This window comes from Dipodomys ordii, unplaced genomic scaffold, assembly GCF_000151885.1.
Source record: "Dipodomys ordii isolate 6190 unplaced genomic scaffold, Dord_2.0 Scaffold4, whole genome shotgun sequence".
In the NCBI taxonomy this organism is placed as follows: Eukaryota; Metazoa; Chordata; class Mammalia; order Rodentia; family Heteromyidae; genus Dipodomys; species Dipodomys ordii.
Genome location: NW_012267220.1, coordinates 15067291 through 15092271, shown reverse-complemented (window position 1 = coordinate 15092271; position 24981 = coordinate 15067291). Strand labels below are relative to the sequence as shown.

At 41.3% G+C, this 24981-nt stretch overlaps 1 protein-coding gene across 1 annotated transcript in view; it reads left to right on the top strand.

Moving 5' to 3' along the window:
• Enpp6 (ectonucleotide pyrophosphatase/phosphodiesterase 6) overlaps positions 1–24981 on the top strand; it is an 85968-nt gene that overhangs the window by 29868 nt on the left and 31119 nt on the right. Inside the window, exons 2-3 of the mRNA XM_013025289.1 lie at positions 3892–4071; positions 23092–23203. Of these exons, the coding sequence (XP_012880743.1) occupies positions 3892–4071; positions 23092–23203 (292 nt within the window). The remainder of the gene's footprint in view (positions 1–3891; positions 4072–23091; positions 23204–24981) is intronic.

Here is a 24981-nt window from a genome sequence, read left to right as displayed (position 1 = left end):
ACGGTTGGAGAGTGTCCCTGAACCAACTTAATAGAATTCTGGCTCAGACTGGTCTCTGCTGGCCACAGAGAGAAACTCCAGGTCAAGTCCAGTTGTCCAGACTCCAATGAGTCTGATTAGACTTAAGAAAAAACTCTCATTAAATGAGGTGCAGGAGAAGGCCTTTTCAATTACGGTCACAATGGAAATGTGCTCTATTTCCTTCTGTGTTATGAAGGCTAGCCTTTTTGGAGGCAGTGGAAACACATAATACCACACCGTTTATGCGGCTGTGCTGACAGAATACACTCGAATAAGACCTTATGGAATATGACATGGAAATGTCACATCCCGTTCCTTTTGTCCAGCAGGTGTAGGTGTGGGAACTGTTCATGAGCTCTCTCTGAGAAAGACAAGCGTGGATGTGGATGTGAAAGTCATCCTTTGAAGGGGAAGAGCAGACGTGGACATTGTTTACATCAGATCTGAAAACCAGTTCAGATCTGTGCTGTGAGGAACTCAGGAACATTGCTCCTACTATCTTGAGCAAATGTCCCAAATGACCAAACCATAGCAGAGCTCTGTTTAGAAAGCACAAACTAGAGAAAGACTAAGAGGAGTTACAGACATATAAAAATAGATATGGGCCAGGCAGGAATATGAAAATGAACGCTGGTGGGCTGTAGAAGTGAGTACATTGTTTTGTTCTGTTTATTTTTTTAGCCACCACTTTTACCCAAGATATAAAGAATGAGAGCAACAGAGAACAAGAAAGAGAGAGAGGGAGAAAAAGAGAGAAAGAGAGTGAGAGAGGGGGCGGAGGGAGAGGGAGAGAGAAGGGAGGGAAATGAGTGTGAGGAGAGAAAGAGAAGATAGACAAGGAAAGTAACTTGAGTTAAAGAACACTCACAGACTTCCAGTCTAACTATATTAATGGAAAGAAGCCCAGCTCAGCTAAGAGAGAAGATCCTGGACAGACAGGATGAGAAGTATGTGTTTTCTTGCTGACTTCCAGAAAGGAAGCTCTTCCCAGAACAAACAATGTCTCTGAAGATTGGCGCAGTGTCTACTATTTAGCCTTTGAAGAAGACATCATCATAATTTCAACTGAAGGTCAACTTTCTAAATAGGAGTCTGAGTGACTTTCTTTTTTTTATTTTTATTTATTTATTTATTTTTCCTGAGTGACTTTCTTATTGAAAGAGTTCCACTCTATAAATTCAGAATATTTTCTCTTCCTCTCTCTCTCATCATATACATACTCACACACACAAATACACACATAAACTAGTCATCTACAGTTCTGCAATTTACAGAAGGATCCTTATCATATTTTTTTTTTGCGGGGGGTCATGGGACTTGAACTTAGGACTTGGGTACTGTCCTTTAAACCTAGGAAACAACAAAGGAGCAGAAGACAGTTTCACAACGCCATTTCTGGCTTTTTGGTGTTTCATGGGAGATCAGTCTCACAAGCTTTTCTTCCCCAGGCTAGCTTTGAACTGCAGTTCTTAGACATCAATCTCCTAAGTAGCTAAGGTTACAGGTGTGAGCCACCAGCATGCAACTGATACGTATATTTTTGGCCATTATTTTTGGTGGCTTTGTACTTTGGATGTGGTATCTTGTGAAAACAACACTACTATTTTGTCTAAAAATGGTCCAAGCAGTTCAAATTTGAAAGCAGATCTTCCCTGTAGCTGAAAACCAAAGACCAAACAAAGGAAGAAACGACAGAAGGAGTGAACATGGAAAATGTTCAAAAAGAATGAGCAAAAAGAAGAGTCACCGTAACCTTATAGATCCAATGGACAGAGAAAGAAAAATCATGCCTGGCCCTTGGGGACGCTGGTCAGGAGTGTTTTATTCAAGGCCCTTGGTGAAGCTGGTCAGGAGTGTTTTATTCAAGGGGGAGTCACCCTGAAGGTGATGGGGGTCTTCACAGTGGGAACTTGCACTGGGGAGAGAAACTGGACTCAACTACAAGAACAGCAAGGACAAGTATGACAATGATGATGGGATTGAGTATTTCTCCTTGTCATGGTCATACTTGTCATCCCTAGGCCTTCTGGTCCTTACCTGGTGATTCATTTAGAGGCTCTTTGGTCATTGACCTCTGTAGTCACCTCTTTCCAGTTTTTGTACTCTCCCTGAGTCTCTTGTGCACACCAGGTCCATGTGAAATGCATTTCTTGCCCTTAGGAGGGCAGTAGAGAGCATCTTTCAAGGGCAGCCTGTCCAGGAGACTGTATCCAGTGCATTACCTTGCTGAGTGAAAGGGTCAGGAAGGCAGCATTATCAGGATGATAAAAGTTGTTTTTTTTTCTTTTCCTAAGACTTTGAATAAAGGACTTTGAATAAAGGAAAGAGATAAAGACTTTTACTTATAAGAGCGGCTCCCTTAGTGTTACGTGATCAAATTTTCATAGGCAAAATAAAGTAATGGAGTTAGACCGAAAAGAAGTGTAGCCCTAAGGATGTTCTAACTAAATCATCAGCTAGAACATTCTATGTTCAGCAACATGGTGGTGAGATGGGCATGAATGATATGATCAACCACTCAGCAACATAGTAGGTGAGGTTCTCAAATTACAGCTGCAACCAGATTCCCTTCCTAGCCTTAGCCCTAGGTGGCCTATATCTTTGGGGCAGAAAATGGCCCAAGTGAGTATTAAATCACAAGCTACTTGAAGAATGGGATCATTTATTCAGATTTGAACCTCTGTGTTAATCACAGAACAAAGTGGATAGGGATGTGTATGTGTGTGTGTGTTTAGTAAAAGTGAATTCAATTTCCTTTACCACTAGAGAAACTGTTAGATATTTTAATTTAATTTCATTTGTTAAATCTAAGTAGTACTCATGGAAAAGCTTCAATCAAGATAAAAAACAAAACACTAGTCTTAACAGCTTTGAGTAAGAACTATTTTGTTTACCTCTTTGGGCTTTAAACTTAAACCATGGTTCATGGAATGCCTGGCTTTCTGAAATATAATATTTTTTTTCCTTATGTTATTTTTGGTGCCCAAATCTTCCAAATTGTATTTCATAGTTTTTCTTTTGTTGTTGTTTAAAATGAAGTTTTGGAAGGGGTGGAGACAAGAAGAAACAGCAGTAAACAAACAACAACCCCAACAACAAAGCCCCTTTGATTAAGCCTGGTTAGGGAGCCCAGCAAAGTGGTTTCATTCTGGTGCCAAATGACACTCACTAAAATTACAGCAATTTTTGATGTACTTGCCAATGTTGGTGTTATTTTTACTTTAAAGATGTAACAGATTGCTCCATAATAAATAATTGAAGCCTAATGTTTCAAAAGGGTCCAAAGGTTTGGGTCTTTTACTTCTGCCTTCTCTTCTGGGACTAAGCTGTGTCCAGCAGAGCCACTCCTTGTTTCAATGCAACTCTATTTGGGCGATTTTTTTTTTCTGCAAGAACAAAGTCGAATCTTTTTATTTTAAACCATCCGGTTCCAAATGTCATAGGTTCTATCATTATTCAGTACTGAAGCAATAACTGCACTTATCCAAGAAGAAGAGAATGAACTTCAGAACAGCTGGATTTCTGAGCTCGTGGGAGAAAGTGTTTAGAGAACGAGGTCTGGGGTGAGAATCTGTAATTTCCTTGCTGACTTGTATTTAGACCTAAAGCTAGGAACAGAAGGCTAAACTGTACAAGCTGTCCTCCGTGTTTAGCACAGTCCAGGCTGGGCAGTTTAGCTTCATACCAAATGGCACTGTGAGGGTTGATTGGATTGTTGGCTTTTACGATTTAATCTAAGGAAGAAGTATCCAATAAAAAAAAAGAATTAAAGGTGTATTTCATGTTGTTCTAAGAATATCTTTTAGAATCTGAAAATAAGTAAAAGCAACCCAACCATGAACTGACAGCTTTCCCCTCTCACTGATCTAGGCCGCCATTGTGAAGTTCATCAGATGATCGGGAATTACATGTGGGATCCCAGCACCAACAAGTCATTTGATATTGGTGTCAATAGAGACAGTCTGATGCCTCTCTGGTGGAATGGCTCAGAACCTCTGTGGATCACTTTGACCAAGGCCAGAAGGAAGGTCTACATGTACTACTGGCCAGGTGAGTTTGTTGGCCTCTGAGCTTCTCCACTCATCCAAATCTACAAACACTATGGAGTATGTGAGGAAAAGCAGTGGACTATAGTCCTGCTGGAAGACCAAAGATCCCAGAAATGGGATCTTTATGTAACAACTACATCTTATGGGCCCATTTTTAATGATCTTTGTTTTGAAGTCTCTAACATCAGATCAGAAATAATACCATTTCCAGATTCCCCTGGTTCAAAAATACTGTTGCAATATATCATGGTTTTTTTCTGTTGTTCATGGGCAAAATTTTGGATATGTGAGAGATAATATGGAAAAGAGAATTCAAACTACTCACATCATGGAAATTCATTTAATGAAGTCCCTTATACAAATCCTGTATACACGAGGTCATTAAGAAGTAGAATTCTGGGGCTGGGAAGGTGGCTCAGTGGTAGAGCACTTGCCTTACATGCATGAGGCTCTGAGTTCAATTCCTCAGCACCACATAAGCAAAAAAAAAAAGAAAGAAAAAAGCTGGAAGTGGCGCTGTGGCTCAAGTGGTAGAGCGCTAGCCTTGAGCTGAAGAGCTGAGGACAGTGCCCAGGCCCAGAGTTCAGGCCTCATGACCAGACCCCCTCCCAAAAAAAGAAGTAGAATTCTTTTTCTTACTGTAATGAGGTAAGTAGTAAACTTACCCTATGCAACTGTGTTGGCTCCTTTGAGAAGTCCATGGGATACTCTCATCCTGATTGAATTCCTTCAATCAGAAGGACTCAGTGCTAACAGAATAATCAATTTACCATTCTCTCCCCATTTCTGGGATTCACTCATTTGACAGGTGTAAGCAATTTGACTTTTCCGTGTGCATAGCTACAGGCACTTTCCCCCTAATTATTGAGGCTCTAATAGTAATGATCATCATTGTGGACAAAGCTGTCAGGGATGGGAGGGGGGAGGCTAAAAGAAATGAAAGGAAAACAGAACAGCAGCAGCTGAGAAAATCTTGAGGGCATGGTGGGTTATTGGATAGGGTAGCTGGCAGGGATGGGGGAGAGCGAAGAGAATGAATAAGCTAAGGCTGAGTCACAGATGGCCCACATGGACGGTGTGAGCCTTCAGCAGGAGTTTGGAGGATGCTGTCTGGAGATAGCCTCCTGGAGAGTTGCTTAGGGCATGCCAGGGTGTGCCAGCCCAGAACATAGACAGATGGAGACCACAGTAAGCAGTCCTGCGGCCCGGCTGTGGCGAGGGTATGAAATCTGCCTCAGCGCCGCTACGGGCATCTGACAGGTGAGCTTAGGAAGGTAAGCGTAGGCTGTGTTAAGTCAGAAATGGGCAAGAACAGACACAGGCTTGTTCTACCAGCAGAGATACATTCAGGGGACATTTGGGATTGTGTCCACAGTGGTCACCTAGGCTGACATGAGAAGGTTTTGACTAAGGGAATCATTCAGGGGGCTTCCTTATCTCAAAGGAGGCTGTCTTTTATGGAGTTGGATGTTAGATGAAAGATGCAAATCTAATGACTTATACAGAGGGATGAAGCCTATTGGGGAACTCATTGACTAAGGCTAAAAAACTTAGCTGTGCTTTGTGGTTATTCTCAGAAGCATGAGGAGCATATGTGTATCAGAACAGGAAAGGACTAGATGGGGCACATGGCCTTAGAGATCAACCTTAAAACAAATTTAAATACCATGGAGACTATTATCATAATACAATAGGGGCCACCTTCCACTGTATCTGATTCGTTCTATTTTATTTATCACAAACCTCTATGTATCACCAAGTATCTAATAGATCTCAAAGCTATTTCACATGTAAAATACCTCATTGCTCTTCCAAAACAGCTCCTAAGGGCAAGCAAAGCCATTCACTTCCTTTGATTCACAGTTCAGCAGCTAATATGATGTGATAAAACTGTCCTGAAATCAGTTATCAGTTTTCTTACTAACAATTAGGAGGAAAGGGGCTAAACTGATCGCCTCCTCCAATTTCCTCAGTGACCTAAATGAAGATTAGATCAAGGTCTGGATGTGCTGACGTTCTGGTAGAAACTGGATGACAAGTCTCTTGTTTCTTAGACTATGCCTAGTCCTTCAAGACTGGATTTCTCAGACTCTCTGAGAGTTGGCTCTCTCAGCTGCCCAGCTGTGCCCTGGTAGCCTCTATTCTCCTGCTGGGATTAATGGTCATTGCTGTCCTTTCTCTCTTGACTTTGGTCCCCTCCGGCCTCAGCCAATAGCCCAGTATGTGCTCATTTGTCTACATGATTAAGTGAAATGTAATGGCATTGCTGCTTAACATGACTTCATTTTATTTTTCTTCTTCAATCCTCCTCTTCATTCTTTATTCCCCATGGGACACTGTGCAGACTCCTTGATGAGGCCTGGAATGGTTCATTTCTCCAGTGAGCTGTGTTATGACACTTCAAGTCTTACCATTAAGTCAATATTTAGAAGTGCAATTTAGAAATGGCAGTAGTTCAAGTCTTCCTGTCAGGGCTAAAGCAACAGACTGACAAATTGAGCAGTGGTAAAGAGTTCAACCTGCCCCACCTCATTTAATGTCCTGTCCAATAGTACTATCAAATTGCAAAAGGAAAAATAGGTGCTTTAGCAAATGATTGCAGACTAATAGTGTTCTACAAAGGATTAAAGCTAAGGATGTCTGGGTATTGGTGGTTCGTGCCTGTAATCCTACTCAGCTAATCAGGAAACAGATCTGAGGATTGTGGTTCAAAGCCAGCCTGGGCAGGAAAGTCACTCCATTTGATCACAGAAAAATCTGGAAGTGGTGATGTGGCTCAAGTGATAGGGTGCTAGCCTTGAGAACAAAAAGGCTCAGGGACAGCCCCCAGGCCTTGAGTTCACAAGTCCCAGGGCTAGGAGAACACACACACACACACACACACACACACACACACACGCACACACACACACACACACACACACAAAGTGAAGTATGTGATGTTTGCAAACTTTATTCCTCTATCCCATTCTTTCAGCGAGATGTCAAAGAAATTTTCTTTGCAGATAAAATGAAATGATTCCAGTATCCACTTCATATTAAAGAGCAACTCAGCACTAAAGGATATCTTGAGGACTGAGGATCCAGGGACCTGATCTTGGGAGGAGGCTAACATGATAAGTGGAAAGAGTTTGCGCTCCTCACATGATCAGTGCTACTTTAGATAGTGGCAGTAGTTTTTAAGTTCATTCTGGCAGCTCTCACAAAACATCAAATATTAATTCCAATATGAATACCAAAATATTAATAAAAATGTAGTCACTTCTTAAAAACTCTGTGGTTAAGATTCTGGTATTCCAATTTTACATCTATCCTATATATTGCTGTATAACTCCTGACATCAAGTGGTCATATAAACTTGGCTGTGATCATTCATCAGATTCTGGGATGGTATTGGCCATGAGTTGGAGCTTCTTCTACCTCTTTCCATCCTATGCAGGTTTTGGAACAACACTAATACTTCCTATGCAGAGAAATATGTATGTCATTGGTCTTTACTCTCTCCCTTTTTGAAGTTGAGTTGGGAGGGAAATTGGCAACTCAATAGGCACTTAATTCAACTTCTACATGGCTTTAGCTGTTACAATCAATGTGATTCATTTGGGTAAGTGAAAGACATATTGATGATTGGTCAAAACCTCTAGATCATATACAACTTCTTCTTTCTTCCATAGTGGGTTATTGAAGCCAGTGTGGCACGCTGACCTTAGATGCATACACCCCGCTATAGTGCAAATCAGAAGTCCAGCATCTATCACATAAGGGTGTGAGTTAAGATTAATGCTCAGCCATTGTCTTTATATACATGATTATCAAACATTTAGATAAAAGCTGGATTTTAAAAAACCTGGAATTGTTAGCACTGCAAATAAAAACAATCTGTTGTAGTCAATACATTTCTCAATAAGATCATTCATTTGGCATTGGACTTTGGGATTTATGTACTCTTAGCTCTGGAAGACACCTTAATGTTTGTACTTCTGGTCCTAACACTCTTGAATTAAGAGCCTCTTTAGGGAACTGACCAAAACTAGTCTCAGTGGTAGAGAGTTCGCTTAACATCTGTGAAACCCTGAGTTTTATCCCCAGCACCTAAAAATACAGATCTCATTTTAAAATTAAATCCAGGGCTGGGAAGTTGGCTCAGTGGTAGAGCACTTGCCTTGCATGCATGAGGTCCTGGGTTCAATTCCTCAGCACCACATAAGCAAAAAAGAAAAAAAGCCAGAAGTGGTGCTATGGCTCAAGTGGTAGAGCACTAGCTTTGAGCTGAAGAGCTGAGGGACAGAGCCCAGGCCCAGAGTTCAGGCCCCACGACCGAACCCCCAAAAAAACAAACAAAAAAACAAAGAAAATTAAATCCAGGGCTGGGAAGGTGGCTGCTTGCCTTGCATGCATGAGGCCCTGGGTTCAGCACCACATAAGCAAAAAGAAAAAAGCCAGAAGTGGCACTGTGGCTCAAGTGGGAGAGCGCTAGCCTTGAGCTGAAGAGCTGAGGAACAGCACCCAGGCTCAGAGTTCAGGCCCCACAACAGGACCCCCCCCCCCGAAAAAAAAAGAAAATTAAATCCAAACATACATTTATTGTACTCACGTATTACAATGATCAGGACTGCAAGAAATTTTTTGTTGTGGTAACACATTTATACCCATAATACCTAATTGATTTTATTTGTCATGGAAAGTGAATGCATTAAAATTTTATCACCTTATCAGAGGAACCCTACGTTGCTGCAATTAATGTTGTCCAGCCAGGCTAGGTCTGAGTCAGAATTTATTAAGACTCTTTGGGTAGAAAGCACATTGCATCATTTCCTTTGTCAGTAACTTTGGCAAGCTGTGCATCACTGGTGTTGTCTGTCTGTGTCAGCAAGAAAAAGATTACGAATTCACATTTCAAATGTGAGATTGTCTCTGAAGAAAAGAAAAAGATCTTCCCAAGCATTCTGCAAGATTTCTAGGCGACAACCATTTCTGTTACAGAGACACCAAGAAGGTGTTGACTCTGGATTGCTGCCCGAAGAAGCAATTGCTCCAGCATACAAAGTTTTCATAGCTTCCAACCACACCCAGTCTTCTTTTGCAAGATGGTACCATGGCAAAAAGTGCTCACAGTTTTTTCAGCAGCATGCATTGTGGTGATTGGAAGGTCTTGAAGGAAAATCTGGGGATACACTTGTATGGCTTACAAATCATGGCAAATGCACTTCATGAAACATCTTTGAAGAGTGTGACTCAAGGCTATGGGATAGAGTCTCAGAAGATGCCATAAGGAGATTGGGGAGGGGGAGAATGCATCAAAAATTCAATGCATATCCTACAAAATTAAGGAACTTGAGGGAAGGTGTAGGTTGGGAGGGATGGCTGAGAATGTTTGAAGGGATGACATTGACCAAGCTGCATTGTATTTATAAACTGCTTTGTTGAGTGGCAACTCCTTTGTACAATGAAAGATAATACAAAATGAATTAAAAAGACAGCCATAAGCTAAAACAGATATGGGCTCTCTTCAACTTCTACCCTTATCCCTAAGAACATACCACTCAGTGAAGGAGACAGATAACAATCTAATACTTAATCCAAATGCATGTAAAAGCACAATTATGGAAAGTATAACAGTGAAGAGTGTACTTCACTATGACATCATCTAATGAGGGAGCTGTTGTGGCCTGAGAGGGTTGCTTGCCAAAGGTTTTCCTGGAGAAGGTCATGTGCTCATGGCCCAGAGGATGGGTAAGGTGCCAGCAGGGAGGACTAAAAAAGCAGCATGTGTTAATGTCCTTGAAAAGATAAAAAGAAACATGGAATGTTCAAGCAAATGCAGGCAGAGATGAGGGGTGTGATGTGGGAGAGGCAGAGAGGCTGAGGAGTCAAGATGAAGAAGGTGTAGGATACACAAGGATTCCTCAAGAGGCTTAGAAGTCACTGGAAGATGTTTAAGCAAGAAGTGACAGCATCATAGTTCATGTCAGAAAGATTATCATGGCTGCAATGTGGAGAAGGAATGGAGGCATGGGAATGGATGGATGAGGAGTGGCTGGCTGGGCAACACATTATTGAGATGAGTGTAGCTTGGACTTCAGTAGTAGACTTGGTGAGAAATTGCTGATTGTAGACAAATTTAGGTATTAAAATTACCAGGATCTGACGGGTTGGATTTAGGATTAAGGGATTGGTAAATGATAGGCATGATATTTATTTTCTGGTTTTGGACGGATGATGATTTTCACTACCATGTGAGTAAAGAAATTGGAAGAGAAGCAATTAGGGGCAGAGGAGTATGAAGATTGAGTTGATTCAGTCATGAGGCACATAGAGAGCTGGAGATAAAAATAGGACTTGTTTAAGCCATGGATATGGAGAAGTTGGATCGTGTGAGAAGAGTCCTAAATACTGCCTTAAGGAAATCACATGTTTAAATAGCCAGATAACGGAAGATGATTCTGTAACAGAACCAAAGAGAAGAGACTTGAGAGACAAGAGGAGGGATCAGGAGAAAGTAGAAAGTACAGTATATGAAAATAGTATTATTTTTATCTGATAGCACAGGAAAGTTTCACTAGTTTAAATCTGGTGACACACACTATTATAGAAATAAAATAATACAATGACTTCTTGAGGGGAGTGGGCACCCTTGTGTTAAATGTCACTGAGCTTTGTGGCAACTATAAAGGGAGCATTAGATTTATTAGCTGGGACATTGCTGGTGAGCTCAGAACTTCATAGCTGTTAAATTTCTCTGTTTCACAAACTAGATTAAAGAAATATCCATAATAATAACTCCAGGATTTCCATTAGTATCCTTATGTTGCAATGAAGTCTTACCTTCAATAGAAGCAATGATAATTATACATCATGCTGTAGATGTTTAGAAGAAAAATAGAAATTATATCATGTAAATATATTCCTATATTTATATAAGTGTAATACCTAAATAATAAAATTTGCACAATGTTTTCTACAAAGGCAATTTTCAATGAAACAAGAAAAAGTATGAAAAAAACTTTTGTTTATTTGTTTGTTTTGTTTTGTTCTAGTTAGTGAATCCCCTAAATCCCATTAAGTATTTGTACATTCCAATGCTACACAGGACACCTCTCCTCAGGCAGGAAAGATAGCTAAAAAATAAGCATTTGTTACCCAATATGGATGATATTGTGAGTATGAGAGACATTATGATAGATTAGCTTCTATATATTGCAGATTTGTATAACATATTCTACAATATTTTTTATTTGCAATGAGCCATATACTTAGATTGTATATGCACCCTGTACCATATGCCTATTATACTATTATACATTGTAACCCAGTGTTTAGTGTACATGTTATAGCGATTCATAGGAGTTACTGGGGCAGAGGAAAGTAACATTTGTTAAGGTTCAGAGACAAGCTGGGATACTTCATATTTGTGAATGTACAAGGAGTAAGTCAGTCTCTGGCTAACCAACTGAGGCAGAAATTGGTCTACATAAAACTAGAAAAATGTCCCGACTTTCAAGTTTATCTCTGTGCTATGGAAAGGTACTTATATTCAAGGGACAGTGGGTATTAGCAAGGTTTGATCAATAGCTAAAACAAGCCTCAGAACCTTGGGTCTACGATGGGGTAGCTGACTCTCCTTCAAATAATGATATAAGCACTCAGGTATCTTGTGGCTTAGCCATCATCAATGCATGACTTCCTTGGTCCCACAGAAGATGAAGGGTCTGAGAGATCACATGTGAAGGATTTTGTGAACCAGCCCTGATCCACATCACTTCTGCTCCCATTCTATTGGCTGGAACATTATACACGGCCACATCTAACCACCAGGAAGGATGAGAACCAGGTCTAAGAGGACACATATTTGGCAATTGGTTCAGTCTTCGGTGCCACAGAGGATTTACTGAAATGAATTATGACATCCTTAAGTGTATTCTGATAAATTATCCCACACTGTGAAGAGAACTATTCTGTTTCAGGATAGGCAGCAGTCGTGTACATAAAAATATAGAAAAGGATGTGACAAGATGCACACTGAAGTGATAAACAGTAGTAGCCACCGGGTACAACTTTAAAGGCTCATGTACTTTTTGCTTGTCTATATTTTTCTGACTTACCTTACAACTAGGATGTGTTGGTTTTATAGCATAAAAAAAAAGTGATGCAGGTTGTTACCATTTTCTAAACATTTCTAAACCTCAATAGTCAACCCTTGAGACTGTGTGCACTTACACTGTGTTAGGTATAAGTAATTATAAGTAATCAAAATAGGACATGAAGCATCCAGGAAGATGTGTGTGGTTCATACACAAATGCTATGCCATTTCCTACCAGGATGTAAGCTTGTGTCTTGGCATCCTCAGGGGTCCTCGAACAAATCCTCTGAGCATACCAAAGGGGCCACAGATTACATTGGTGTGTTGATTGAATTATTTTCAGGCAAATTGCTTTGTTTCAAGTTTATTTCAACTCACCTATGCAAACTATTTAATATATTCTTGGGGGAGCCAGTTGCTTCCCTTGGGTCTTCAATGAAGACCATCAGCCATGCTTGCAGAATATCTACAATGTGTTTTCATACTGCCTTCAAGTGCACTCAGCTTACCCACTCATGCCTCCGTGCTGGAGTGGCAGGAGACAGTAAGGACTCCTTTAGTGAAAGTGATTCTCTGAAAACAGTCAGCTGGTGATGCTGTTCACCGATGTAGTTATTCTGTGACCGTGTTCTTGTGTTCCAGACACATAAGGCTCAGACTGAACATGCCATAGCCTCGCACCCTGAAGCATAGTACCTGCTGCTGCAGCCATGCCCGTGTGAAATGTGACTATATCACAGCAGGACACATACAGTGAGAATCGCCCTCGGAGGTTTAGTACATCTCTTCGCACTTTTGTTTGTTTGTTTGTTTTCCCCAGGGCTTAGAACCGAACCCAGGGCCTTGTGCGCGCCAGGCGGGCGCCCTTCCGCTGGGCTAAACCCCCAGCCCCTCTTCGCACTTTTGTAAGGTCACACTTTCCTATGATCAATTGAGTTCCTCATCTGGAATAGAAAACCAAATGTTATTTAATTTAATATTGAAGTAAAACGGGAAGAAGAAAACTGAAGAGGATGGAAAACAAGGGAAAGAAGAGAGAAAAGGCTGGGTACAGATGGCTTATGCCTGCAGTTCTAGCTACTGAGGAGGCAGAGATCTAAGAATTGCAGTTTTTCAGCCTAGGCAGAAGACTGGGAGACTTCTTATCTCTAATTAACCAGCAAAAAGCCAGAAGTAGTGGTGTGGCTTAATTGATAGAGCACTTGAGTGGAAAAGACAAGAGAGAGCAAGAGGTCTTAGTTCAATTGCCAGTACTATCACATACAAAGAGAGAGGAGAAGGAAGGGGAGTAGGAAGAAACAAAGGATGAAGAGGAGGAAAAGGAAGAGGAGGAGAAAGAAGAGGAGAGAAAGAAGAGGTGTAAAGAGGAGGAGGAAGAGGAAGGAGGAGGAGAAGAAGGAAGGGAGGAGGAGAAGGAAGCGAGGAGGAGGAGGAGGAGGAGGAGGAAAGAGGAAAGGGAAGAACTTGTGAGTCCTTGGAAGAGGGGAAGGTAGAGAAGAAAATAAGGAAGGCAGGAAGTAGGAAGAGGGAGTGGTCAGTATGTGGTGTTAATAGTTTCAAACTCCAGCCAGAAAGTTGCTGCAGGGTTCTGTAGCCTTACTCCCCTTCTGGATGCTGCTCCAGGTCTTCCCTACAAAGCAGCCTTCAGCCTTGAAGCTCTGAGCCATCCTCTGCCACACCATTGGTGTTTCATCCTCCACTTCCATACCTCCTCTACTCTCACCTGACCTGAGCCAGAGATTTCAACAGGAACCGATGATGCCATAACTCAGGCCTTGCAGTATTTCATCACAGCAGGCCTCATACCTTATAAACTAAAGGAAAAGCCACCTTGGGAATCTCAACCTTTGTGTGCTGCAAGGTGAAGTGCCACCCACAGATCTGATAGCTTTTCAACGGGCTGATTTGAGGTTCCAGGCATTCTTCCAGCTTGGGAGCTTGTGGAGGGCCAAGGGTCATTTCTAGCAAAGGCTCCCTCTCACTCAAAGCAGATGCTGATGTGGAAGGCTCAGGAACTCAGTGAGGTGGCCCATCATCTTCATCTGCTTGAGAATAGACACTGGACTCTGACCTTCAGCATCCCTGGAGCGCTCCAGTGAGAACTCCTCTTCCTATCTGAGTATCTGCAAAGGTCTCAGTAAAAGACTTCTTTCTGCCTACCTACCTCCCCAGCTCAGGATAGTGGAGGAAATGGAAGTTCAGTGTTTATACAACTAAGAAGTTTGTGAATTAGGCCACCATCCATGGCTGTCTGAGTTCAAATTCCACAGAAAGACATCTGCTGTGGCACCTGAGTTCTAGCTAAGTCTACAGAAGTCTTGGCACGGCTAGAATATCAGCAGCCTTCAAGACTTGAGTTGCCCAACGATGAAGAAACGCATTTGAAGTTCCTATTTTCTGTATTAAATTAGTCACCAGAAGAGGATACAGGGTCTTGGGCTTTGGGTGATTGAAGGAAGCCCACATGGTTTAGATTCCTTACTCATTGTTGGAACCAAATATCTCCGGGAACAAGAAGCAGGGTTGGTGGGCAGCGGTACCCAACCAGCCACTGCTGTGCCAGTGCTAAGTAGACCTGTGGGCTCCCTGCACATAATCCAACATTTCACAGGGATTTTGCTATGGTGGGAGAGAGAGCTTTGCCCCCTCCCTTTCTAGTCCCCTGTTCTCCTAACACTCTGCTAGAGTCCTTGGGCGAGCTGTAGGAAGGAAATGGAGAGGAAAGAGGCAGAGCATGGGCTCTAATTCAACTTAGCCATTTAGTTAATGTGAGCACTGGGTACAGTCACTTAACCTCTCCATGGTCTCCTTTCATCACCTTTCCACAAAATCACAGATATGCACCTCGCAGGCTTGTTGGGCATGTTGGATGAAATAACATAAGTGCGCAGTGGATTGGCTGGAATATATTGTCAATGGCTGTAATCTGCCCTCAATGGCTGGGAAGGTGCTTTGGTTTGAGCCCATTTGATTAACTTTATATGGCAATCTGACCTCAAAAACAAAGCTGCAAAGTCATACCAAGAACTCAAAAATTTGTACAAGAGCTCAAAGGTGGCTGACTAAATCTCAAACCCCTTAGAGTGTCAGGAGAATTCTGAGATAAGACATTTTTACCAGTGATGGACTGGAAGGGGGAGTTCCAGGGAAGAGAGGGATGGAGGCTCCAGGTACCAGCTCCATGGAGAAAGAAAAACAGATCGTGAATGTTTGATGTCTCAGGGTGCAGGTCCAGGAAGCAATGGACAAAGGCACTGCGCTGCCTAGCATAGCAGAATTGACCTCCAGGAAGCTTACCTAAGGGATGCAGAAAGGAGACTAGAGGTACAGCACTCACCCACAGCCTCTTCCTGGCTCAGAACTGTTGACATGCCTAGAAACCAAAAGACTTCTCATTACACATGGGATGGGAAGTTTTAAGGCCTTGGAGTTCTCAGGGCAAAGCTCAGCAACCCAAGTAAGTTTTACTAGAAAAGGTTTGGCAGCCTCTTGCATACTCAGTAAGTCCTGTGTGCTGTGATTAAAAGACCAGTTTAATGAATGACCTCTTCAGGGAAGGAGTTTTTTGCCAAGGACTATCATGTGATACAGGAAGACATGCTGACATCCTTGGTGATTTCTTCAAGCATATGTTTGGACCTGAGGATTTAGTAAGAGGCATCTCAGAGCCACAATTCCAGGCGTGGTCGGAGGCTGGACTCGTGAACTAGAGATTTTTTTTTTCTGATCCAAAGATAATTAACAAAGACAGAATGAAATGAAAACTCTACCTTTGGCCTCATTCAGCAGACCTCACAGCTGAGTGCGACATTCTCTCTTTCTCTCACCTTTGTTTCCTAGGAGCCACTTTCTGTGCGCATTGGGTGATGTTCCGCAGAGTTTCAAGACTCGGCTCTAAAGGATGAGCTGCTTCTCATCTAATTTGTCCTTCCCACCTCATCACTCTCTGAATATAAAGCCAGTCTTCAGCAGTGAGCTGCAGGCTAGCTTCCCTCCCTCCCTCACCCTTCTCTCTATCTGAGGAGAATCACTACCACAGTCCTGCTCACCCCATGAGCCAGGCTCACCCTGGGGAAAAGGCCTCTGAGATCAAAGGCCATCCTCCCCTCCCCACCCCCCAGAGACTTGTTCCCACAAGCTCTGAGCCTCAGATGTAGTTTCCTGGAAAAGGTTACGTGTTTCTATGAGAGTTAATTGGCTTAGCTGTTTTAATAAGCTCTCCTGAGACATGTATTCAACAGTTGCACACCTGTCTCCCATCACATAAAACGCAACTCATAGGAGTTATTGTTACAAGATGTGTCGAAGTTGGCAAGCAGGAGCCACATTTAGAAGGTGAGACCTGGCCTCTAGGAAGTGGAAAGAAATGTGATTTTTTTTATGGTTTCAACTTGGTGGTCCTAAGAAAGCAAGGCACATTAGGGAAACACTGGTCCCAGTAGACCCTTACCAGAGCTCAGAGATGTGATGGGTTGGCGAAGAGCGAGACCTAAGGACATTGCCTTCTCCCAGCCTCGACCTGGTCAAAAGAATGGGATTCATGGAAGACGGCTGGCTGTGGACATGAGATCTGGTAATTGCACAGAGATGTCCTATCTATGGGACATCAAACACAGTGTATTTGTCTTGATGCATTTTTCTCCATGGAAGTAAAGTCTTATAGAAAAAGAATCTATTAAAATGATTTTCTGATGGGTAAAAATTGTCTTGAAGAAGAAATGCATTCAGATTTCTTGCACCATGTCATCATGGTTTGTCTAGTTGGTTTGTCTTTATGATCTCTCTCACTGTATTTCCTACTATTTGTTTATTGCCTTGTTGGAGAGCATAAGGTGGGAATAGCCGGCGTGAAAGGTAGACTCTACAGTAGTAAGTGGTAATTATGGACAATTCCTTTCCAAGCTCCCTGGGAATGATGAAGAACAGAATGGGGTAAAGAGAAAACATACCCTCACGGTTATCAGGAAGCCCAAATCTTATTCTCAGATTACCATTGTCTTCGTTGTTGGCTTCAGAAACTCATGCTTCCCTGTGGTGGTGGGCTGATCTGTAATGCTCTCATTGGACCAAACTGCATGTTCTCTATGAAGCCATGAAAGTGGCCTGGAGGCAGCAGCCTAGAGGTTGAGCAATGCTCGCCCACATTCATGTTCACAGGGGGAACGTGTGGCAAATCCAGAAAAGGAGCCCACAGACTACTGATTATAGAACAGCTCATGAATCCACAGCTCTACCCCCTCCAGTCTGCTCATTTCTATCAGATAAAGACAAAACAAAACTAAATGCCCACACAAATCCATCAAGAATAATTAACTTTTCTATCTCTGAAACCAACAACTCCATTGACTTCACAGTCCATTACATCTCCGGGGTAATTTTTTGCTGGCCTTCTTCTGCCAGTCACTTACGCATGCTGGGTTGTAATGTTAATTATGAGATGAAAGGGTTTTCTTTTGAGAATCCACTTAGGAGAGACCAATAGAATAGAAGTGTACTTTCCTGATCTTTGTCTAGTTGTGTGCTCATTCTGTTCCTCATGGCAGTCCATCCCTTCTGTCCAAATTAATGATGCCTACAGGACTTATATTCGGAACATCTCTGCTGGATTAGGGTAGGATCGTTGCTTGGTTAAGATGGCTCATTGGCTCTTGCATCATCTGGATATATAGTAAATGATAATGCTCTATTAGCTTTGTGTTTTCTGGACATTACAGTTCCCATAGAATGCACCTGCTTGGCATCTTTTCCTAACTGCAAAGTCTTCCAACTGAGATCTCAAGTATTTCCAAGAGCCAGGTGTGGGAGTTCACACCTGCAAACTTAGCTACTTAGGAGGCTGAGATCTGAGGATCAAGGTTTGAAGTCAGCCTAGGGGCAAAAAGTACATGAGACTATTATTCAATTAAGCACCAAAGAGCTGAAAGTGGAACTGTGGCTCAAATGGTAGAGCAACAAAGCCAAGAAAGAGCATGAAGGCCCTGAGTTCAAGGCCTAGTAAGGCATAAAAAAAAAAAAGATCTCCTTGGGCAAGAATGGTTTTAAGGGAATAGTTTAAAGGCTCCTAGCTTTCATATTTATTGCTAAAATAATCCTGACTAAAGGTGCTGCTATACTCCTTTATATAAAAGAAGACGACTCTCATTCAACCGTCTCACAAATACACATTGTTTCTGTCATTCTGGCAGTATGTAAAAGCCCCCAGCACCAAACAGATGGCAAAAATCTTGGAAAAAATGAATAAACCTAGTGACAATGTAACAAAACTTTTAAAAAGGTACCCTATAATGTTTGCTTTTAAATTAAGAAAAATTTAATTATCAGTTGAGCTATTTTAAAATTTATTATAGGGGGCTGGGAAGGTGGCTCAGTGGTACAGCGCTTGCCTTGCATGCTTGAGGCCCTGGGTTCGATTCCTCAGCACCACATAAGCAGAAAAAAAAGCCGGAAGTGTAGCTGTGGCTCAAGTGGTAGAGCGCTAGCCTTGAGCTGAAGAGCTGAGGGACAGTGCCCAGGCCCAGAGTTCAGGCCCCACGACCGGACCCCCCCAAAAAAATTATTATAGGTTAACTGAGGGAATTTTGACATTCAAGGAATTAAATGACATTAGTACTTCTATTTTCATCAGCGTTCTTAGGACTTTTATTTCCCCATTTTTGCTGGACTGGGGATTGAACCTAAGGCCTCACGCATGCCAGGCAAATAAGCTACCACTTGAATTATACTCCCAGCTCGGTGTTTTTATTTTGTTTTTGAGATAGGATCTCAATAACTTTGCTAAGGCTAGCCCCAAACTCATAATTCTCCTACCTTCATCTCTCAAATAATAGAGATTATAGGTGCATACCACCATGTCTAGCTTCTATTTAAGACGTATTAGAATTGACTCTAGTCTTATCTCATTCTAAAGAACTTTGTATTTGTCCATGGACACATGAATTAATTTTTATAGAACATCTCTGTTCCTATCATTAATAAGCTAACTTCTAATAATACATAATTTTTACATGAAAAATTATTTGCCAAAACTTGGAGTTCTACTTGACATAGCAACAGGCTAAGCAATTTGAAGCTATATGTCTGTATTCATGTACATGCAACAGAAATGTTGAGAGAGGTAGATTTGGCAGTCAGTCACACATCTCTAGTCCAGGCAAATGCTAACCTCAAAAGCAAGAGTTGAGAGGCTTAACTGAATACACTTTTGTCAGAATCATAGGCTAGGAAAAAATAAAACATGGAGTTCAGGACCCTTCAAGAAGAAGAGAACTTGTAAACATTCCACACCTTCAATTGTGACAGTGAATGACATCATCCTAGAGATAAGAATGAGCTACATGTAGACAAGGGAGGGAAGCCTTCATAAAGACAAAACTTGGCTTTGAGACATTTTAATCCATGAATAAATCCACTATGGGTGAAAGTGGCCTGCCCTCAATCTAAGTGACCACTATAAGCAAAGACTACTTATAGTGATGGTAACAAGATATAGCTATTAAATGATAGCTAAAATTTTCAGAGAGAATAGGAAGTAACCCCAAATAGAAAACAAGGCCTAGCCTTTCCAACTCAAGAGAAACAAAGCAGACAATAGATTCAAATCTATGGGTACTTTGATATGAGACATTCAAGAAGTATGAAGAAAGAACTAAGGGAAAAATGGAGACTTGCATTAGTAAATTAAAATCTTTCTTGGAAAAAATTTCTAGGACTACCAGAGCTAGGATGAACAGAGCTATCCAGGCAAAATGTGGAGGGACAAAGAGAATTAAAAGGCACAAAAGCATGCAAAACACATATGAAACACAGTGGAAAGACCATAGAAGAAGAGAAATGGAAAGAGACAGAGTCAATATTTGAGAGAGAATAAGAATTCTAAAATTAACAGCTACATCAAAGCTAGTTTTATTAGCTAGGTGCTGGTGGCTGATGTCTGTAATCCTAGATACTCAGGAGGGTGAGATCTGAAGATCAGGGTTCAAAGGCAACCCAAGCAGAAAAGTCCATGAGACTCTTAGCTCCAATTAACTACCAGCAAACCAGAAGAGGAGCTGTAACACAAAGTGGTCTTGAGCAAAAAGAGCTCAGGGACAGTGCACAGACCCTGAGTTCAAGACCCACAACTGACAAAAAAATAAGTGCTATGAAACCCAAGAAAAAAATTATGAATTTTGAAGCTGTTAAAATGCAAAGATAATGCAAAAATCTTAAAAATAGCTAGAGAGAAAAGTATTCAAAAGGGCAATAAGAGTTACAGTGACTTTGTAACAGAACTATTGAGATCTAAAATACAATGGGATTGTACCAAAACGCTAAGAGGAAACAATTATCCACCTAAAATTATCCACTTATATCATGAAGAGGAAAGAGATGCAGGAAACAAAAAGCTGAAAATAATAGAAAATATGCTAAGAAAAGCTCAAGGAAGTTATTTATATCATGTAGGAACTTTTATTTTCTTTCCATCCATGTATCCCTCCTTCCCTCCCTCCCTTTCTTCCTTCCTTTCTTCCTTCCTTTCTTCCTTTCTTCCTTCCTTCCTTCCTTCCTTCCTTCCTTCCTTCCTTCCTTCCTTTCTTTTCTTCTTCCTTTCAATACTGGAGATTGAATCCAGGGCCTCCTACTTGCAAGGCAAGTTCTCTATCAATTGGGCTACGCCTCTAGAGCTTCTATTTGCATTTTGTTTTTTAGATAAGTTCTTACTTTTTCTTGGTTTGCCTCACACTCATGATCCTCCGGTCTCCACCTGAATAGCTGGGATTATGTGCACTATTATGTCCCATTTATCATTGTCATTTGTAGACCCCAGCCTCTCCTTATCCTTCTGCTCTTTTAACATGATGCCTTTTCATATTAACAGTGGTTACTTCACAATTTCAAGGTGGCTGCCACAGGTCCGGAGGTCATGTCTTCATTATCTGAATTCCAAACTATGAAAGATGGAGAGACAGTGCCAATAGTACAACTTTATCTTTCATAAGGAAGCAAAGCTTTCCACCACAAGTAGATCTCAGTGGTTACTAAGTTCAGTTCCTCAGTAGATCCCAGAACATGGCTACAGGAGCATTCCTAGCCATAAGGAAACCTTGAGAATGAAAAGCTTATTGTTTCCATAGTAATAAGAGGTGGAAGATAAGTTCAGCATGGTTTTAGTTTAGTTCTCCACCCCACAAGTCTACTACACAAACCACTAAAAAATTAATCTTTCTTACCTTTTGTTGTACTTACTTTTCTTCTTTTGAGGACATAAATATGCACTAAATATTTACAAAAAGGAATTGCCTTTGGCAATATTATTTTAGTCTTTTTTTCTACTTACAATATTATATCAATAACTATAATTGGCATCATTTTCATCCCTTTGAGGCATTTTGCTCTATGTATATGCCACAACCCAACTATACTGTAGTTTTTTAGACTATGTTCTCAGAAGTGTTTTGTTAGGCAAAGCATGTATATAATAAAAATTATCTTAATATTGCCTAACAACCTTATCCCCAGGTTATGGCAGTGACACAAGATCCACCCCAAGATGTGTGCCTCCTACAACAGCCCCCACTCACCCAGTTTTCCTTTGCATGATTTTAGTTTTCTGTGGTCAACTGCTGTTTGCAATAAATAATTCATAAGCTTTCAGTTATACACCATTCTTAGTCGTGCGATAAAAATCTTGTGCTGTCCTATTCTGGCTCACACAAGACATGAACTACTCCTTTGTTTAATGCGTCCACACTGTGTATGACTCCTTCCTCCATCCTGCTGCTCGACTTCTGAGAAAAAGAGAAGACTGGGGCAGAGAGACTGAACCCACTCATATCCGAATGCCCCTGGTTCTTTTACTACATATTGGGAGAGTCAAAGCCATGGCTCAGAATTCTTGTGTTAAACTTGGTGACGTTTGCTCCTCCCTCATCTACTGGAATGTTAGGTCCAGTTAGTCTTTGTGTGCCACAGGATACCAAAATGCCTATTTCATAAATATCTCACAAATCAGATTCTACCAATGCTGGATTCCAAAATAGGCATGGTGTACTAGAGATTTAATAGGTTCTTTAGGTCATATTTCATTTATTTTAACTTTTTGTTATAAAGGTGATGTACAGAAGTGTTACAGTTATGTAATTCAGGTAAAGAATACATTTATTTTTGGACAATGCTACCCTTCCTTTCCTCTCTCCCAGTCAAGACTTCATAGTTTTGAAAAGTACATAGAAAACAATTATAGTGAAGGCATTTCTGTGTGCTCATTAATTTTTACTTTGTTTCCATTATCAAATTATTGCTGTCTCTGCCATGGGCCACCAGTGTTGCACAGGGATAACATTTAAGATCCTCTGCTCCAAGGAGGCAAAAAGCATCATGTAGAAGTCATTTTTTGGTGTCAGTAATGAGACTTGAACTCACAGCTTCCATACTCTCACTGGGCTTTTTTATTCTTAGTTGATTCTGTCACTTGAGCCACCAAATCTCTAGTCTGGCATTTTGCTGGTTAATGGAGACAAGAGTCTGGGATTTGTCAGCCCAGTCTGATTCTCAGATCCCCCAGCATATACCGAGTTACTAGGATTATAGACAGGAGCCATCACTTCTAGCTTACCAGTTCTTTTTATTTTTATTTTTTGTCAGTCGTGGGCCTGAACTCTGGGCCTGGGTGCTGTCCCTCATCATTTCAGCTCAAGGCAAGCGCTCTACCACTTGAGCCACAGCTCCACGTCCGGCTTTTTCTGCTTATGTGGCACTAAGCAATCGAACCCAGGGCCTCATGCATGCAAGGCGAACACTCTACCACTGAGCCACCTTCCCAGCCCTTACCAGTTCTTTTAGTTTGTGAAAATGAACATAAATTTATTTTGACTAACAATATCTGGTCTCTGACGTCAGCTTCAAACCCTACCTTAAAGATTGGCATCAGAGTAACCATTTGCCTTCTGTTTCCTTCTTAGGCTGTGAGGTTGAGATTCTCGGGGTCAGACCTAAATACTGTTTGGAATATAAAAATGTCCCAACGGATATCAACTTTGCCAATGCTGTCAGTGATGCTCTAGACTCGCTCAGGTAAGTGTCCAAATCCTCGGTGATACTATTATTCCCATTCCCAGAACCAATAATGGGAACTGAAGTGTGTTAAGAGGCCCTGACATAGGTGAAATAAGGTCTTGTATAGTTGTTTTTTTTTTATGGTGACTGTTGGCTACTACTAGGGTATAAGTTTAAGGAAGTAATTTTAGGCAGGGTACTCTTTAGAAGTGTTGAATCGAAAGGCAATTGCCAAGATTTTAGGATTTTTTTTGTGCTATTGGACAACAATGACATAAGTATCAACATTTTCCTTAATGATTTAGTGAGAAATTACATTTCTAAGACATTAGGATTAGGCAAAAAGGTGACATCTGTGAATAATGAATTTGGAGAAATTGCTGATTTTACCCCTCCTTGGAGAGGTACAAAACATATTTACATATTAAGACATAGAAGTTTTCTCTCTTCTCACATGGAACAATGGCACAAGATTTGAAAAATGAAGAAATTAATAATGCTGCTCTGAACAGCACACATGAATCTGTCAGAGAAACTGATTACAAAATAACTCAAGATAAAGTCTTAAGCGACTACCAGAAATTACTGGAAAAGGTAATCAAAAAGGCAGACCAGCTCAGCATGGTGGTTCATTTTTGTAATCCTAGATACTTAGAAGGCTAAGACAAGTAGTATCATGGTTTAAAGTCCAGAGGGGAAAAAAAGCTTTTGAATTTCCCCATCCAAACCAATAAATAGGAGTGGAGCTGCATGCCTGTCATCCCAGCCATGTGGCAGGCTGAGAGCAGGAAGATGGCGATTCTAGGCTAGCCTGGGCAAAAAAGTTTGTAAGATGCTATCTCAACAGAAAAATCAGGTGTGCTGGTAGAGACCTGTCCTCTCAGCTACACAGCAGGAAGTGGAAAAGGGATTAGATTGCATGGCCCAAGTAGTAGAATATCTTCCTAGCTGGTGCAAATCCCTGAATTCAAATGCTAGTACTACCATCAAAAACAAAGCAAAAGCAAACAAAAGACAACCAGCTGAAAACCTGCATAAGAGATTAGAGGCTGAGCATATTGCCAGGTCTCTATTTTCCAGGGTTGTACTTGAGGTCATCTTGGTTGCTGAATTCATTTCCTGGTAAAGTTGGAGTAGAAGACTCATAGTGATCCGAGTATAGACACCTGGGTAGGACCTTCATCCTCCAAAACACGGAGGATGGCTTGTAGCTGGTACAGGGAGAGCTAACCCATGCTAAACACAGTGGGCAGATCACGAGCCCTAGTCACAGGAACTAGCCCTAACTGAGGTCACATGGCCAATGTGAATCCCATTTCACTTCCTTTATAGTTCAAGATACAAGGTAAGTGGCAGCTGTCAAGGGAAAAAGGAAGCCTTGCCTCCACTGACTCTAGAACACTCCATGTCTATGAAATAAAGGGCAGATTCCAGGAGAAGTACTCTTTTTATTTTTTGTGCCAGTCCTGGGGCTTGAACTCAGAGCCTGGGTGCTGTCTCCAAGCTTCTTTTGCTCAAAGCTAGTGCTTTACCACTTGAGCCACAGCTCCACTTGAGGAATACTTTTTAAATGTTCTTTGTATGCTTATAAAATACATGTTCCATATGATCTTGCCTCTTAGTTACACTCACTTCCTTCCTTCCTTCCTTCCTTCCTTCCTTCCTTCCTTCCTTCCTTCCTTCCTTCCTTCCTTTCTTTCCTTCCTTCCTTCCTTCCTTCCTTCCTTCTTTCTTTCTTTCTTTCCTTCTTTCTTTCTTTCTTTCTTTCTTTCTTTCTTTCTTTCTTTCTTTCTTTC